The following is a 2,105-nucleotide window of genomic DNA, read 5'->3' on the forward strand; positions in this document are numbered from 1 at the left end:
CTATCAGCTTACATAAACACTTACAAAATCGCTATGAACTGGTCCCTGTATGATAAACGCTATTTTTTTTTTGCACATTAATCTATGTAAAATTGAAGGATCAAAACGTTTTAAGACACAGGGCAAGCATTCAAAAGCAGAACCTACCGGAAAATCCATTTTGGGCCAGGTTTGGGGTCTAAAAACCCTAAGATAGTTTAAACTTTCATTATTAATAATAATATGCACACGGAAAAATATTCCAATTTACAGGAAACCGTCTTTTTTTTTAATAACATCAAAATATTTTTTTAGACCTGTATAAAATTACTTTTAAGACCTCAGAAGACATCGTCTCCTTTAAAAAAATATATTTACCGCTGCCGAAACATTTCACGAGTGACCCTGGCAGATTTTGTTTGTTGGTTTCTAATAACCAGCAATATCGCACATCTGCTGTTACAGCAGTCCTCACGTAAGTACTATTTTGACAAAAAGCCACAGCTTGGAAGAAGCGCAGTGCTTTGCAGACCGAGGAAGAAGAAAGGGGAGATGAAGAGGAGGAGGAGGACGAGCACCGCGGGCACACGGCAGTGTCTAGGCCCCGCCAGTCCCGCACCGCCACGCGTGGAAATGCCGCCGCTATTTACAAGCTCTGCTTTACTCTCCCCAAGGCTGAGCCCAAAAAGATTACGGCCGAATTATAAAGAAGCAGAACTTTGACGGCTAAACAGCCTATTTTTAACTACTTGCTCCTGCCGCCCCCAAACCCCTCACAAACACACACACACACACGAGCAGAGAAGCGAACGGTAAATCGGAGCTCGCCCAGAGGCAGCCGGCCTGGCCGCCGCTCCGCCCGGCGCAGCCCCGCCGGGGGAGCTCCCACCCTCCCACCGCCCGCTTCTCATCGGAGGACGGCTCCTACACTTCCACTACCCGCGGAGCAGGGCTGCTCTTTCCCACCGCGACAGTTTGGGCACAGAGAGAAGGCGAAGGAGGAGGAGGACAGACACGAGAGCGCAGGAGAACGCGGCGGGATCGGAGAAGGGCAGCGGGGCCGGGACGAGGGCATTTCTGTGGCGGCGGCCGGCCGGAACATCCCTAGATATCTATGCGGGAGTGCAGGGCGCTGTGTTTGCTCTCGTGCTCCCAGTAGGAACAGTGCATCATGGACAGCTCGGCGGGCTGGCGGGCGCAGGCAAACTGGAGGCCGGCTCCGTTCGCCGCCGGGGCCGCGGACGGCGCGGGGCTGGCCGGGCTGAGCTGCTGGGGGTGGTGGGCGTGCGGGTGGTGGTGGTGGCCCATGCCGTTGTAGGAGTTCACCATGCTGGGCAGCGCCATGCTCTGCACCCGCGAGTAGGGGCTGTAGGATGCCGGGCCCGAGAGTCCTTTCACATTGACGGGGCTGACGTTCCCGCCAGACATCTGGCAGGAAGCGTAGGGCATGGGCGCAGGGGGCTGCGCCAGCGGCCACGAGTTGTTCATGAAGGTGGACTGCAAGTACTTGGGCGGGGAGAGGTAGCCGTAGCTGTCGGGGCCGAAGAGGGTCTTGCCTGGCTGGAAATGGGTCGGGGGAGGCCGGAAGGGCCGCTTCATCCTTCGCCTCCTGCGGTAGTTGCCCTTCTCGAACATGTCCTCGCAGGCGGGGTCCAGGGTCCAGTAGTTGCCCTTGCGCTCGCCGCCGCCCTCCCGGGGCACCTTGATGAAGCACTCGTTGAGGCTGAGGTTGTGGCGGATGCTGTTCTGCCAGCCCTTCTTGTTCTTCTCGTAGAAAGGGAACTTGCTGATGATGTACTGGTAGATCCCGGACAGCGTGAGCCTCTTCTCCGCGCTCTCTCGGATGGCCATGGCGATCAGGGCCACGTAGGAGTAGGGGGGCTTCTGCGAGGGGTCCGGCTTCTCGGGGCCCTTGTCGGCGCCCAACTCCTCCTTGCCCCGCTCCGGCTCCTTGCTGCCGCCGGTGTCGTGAGCCAGCAGCGCCGCCGTGTCCTCCTCGCCGTCCGGATAGCTGCTCATCATGGTGCCCCGCGTCCGCCGCCCGGCGCGCGGTGCGGAGCGCTGCCCGCTGCGCGGTGCGCGAAGCCCGGTGCCGGCGGCCGTCCCGCCGCGCGCTGGCCGAGACC

At 58.7% G+C, this 2,105-nt stretch overlaps 1 protein-coding gene across 1 annotated transcript; it reads right to left on the bottom strand.

Annotated features, from left to right (window-relative positions):
* Positions 1-1,083: 1,083 nt before the first annotated feature.
* On the bottom strand, positions 1,084-2,002 carry FOXL2 (forkhead box L2). The gene has a single exon (XM_010568260.1). The coding sequence runs from the start codon at positions 1,999-2,001 to the stop codon at positions 1,084-1,086; it is 918 nt and encodes a 305-aa protein (XP_010566562.1). The 5' UTR covers position 2,002.
* Positions 2,003-2,105: the final 103 nt, after the last annotated feature.

This window comes from Haliaeetus leucocephalus, unplaced genomic scaffold (assembly GCF_000737465.1).
Source record: "Haliaeetus leucocephalus isolate CR32 unplaced genomic scaffold, Haliaeetus_leucocephalus-4.0 Scaffold240, whole genome shotgun sequence".
Taxonomy (NCBI): Eukaryota; Metazoa; Chordata; class Aves; order Accipitriformes; family Accipitridae; genus Haliaeetus; species Haliaeetus leucocephalus.

Coding starts and splice junctions, on each gene's coding strand:
- FOXL2 (XM_010568260.1), bottom strand. CDS start 2,001: ATGATGAGCAGCTATCCGGACGGCGAGGAGGACACGGCGGCGCTGCTG.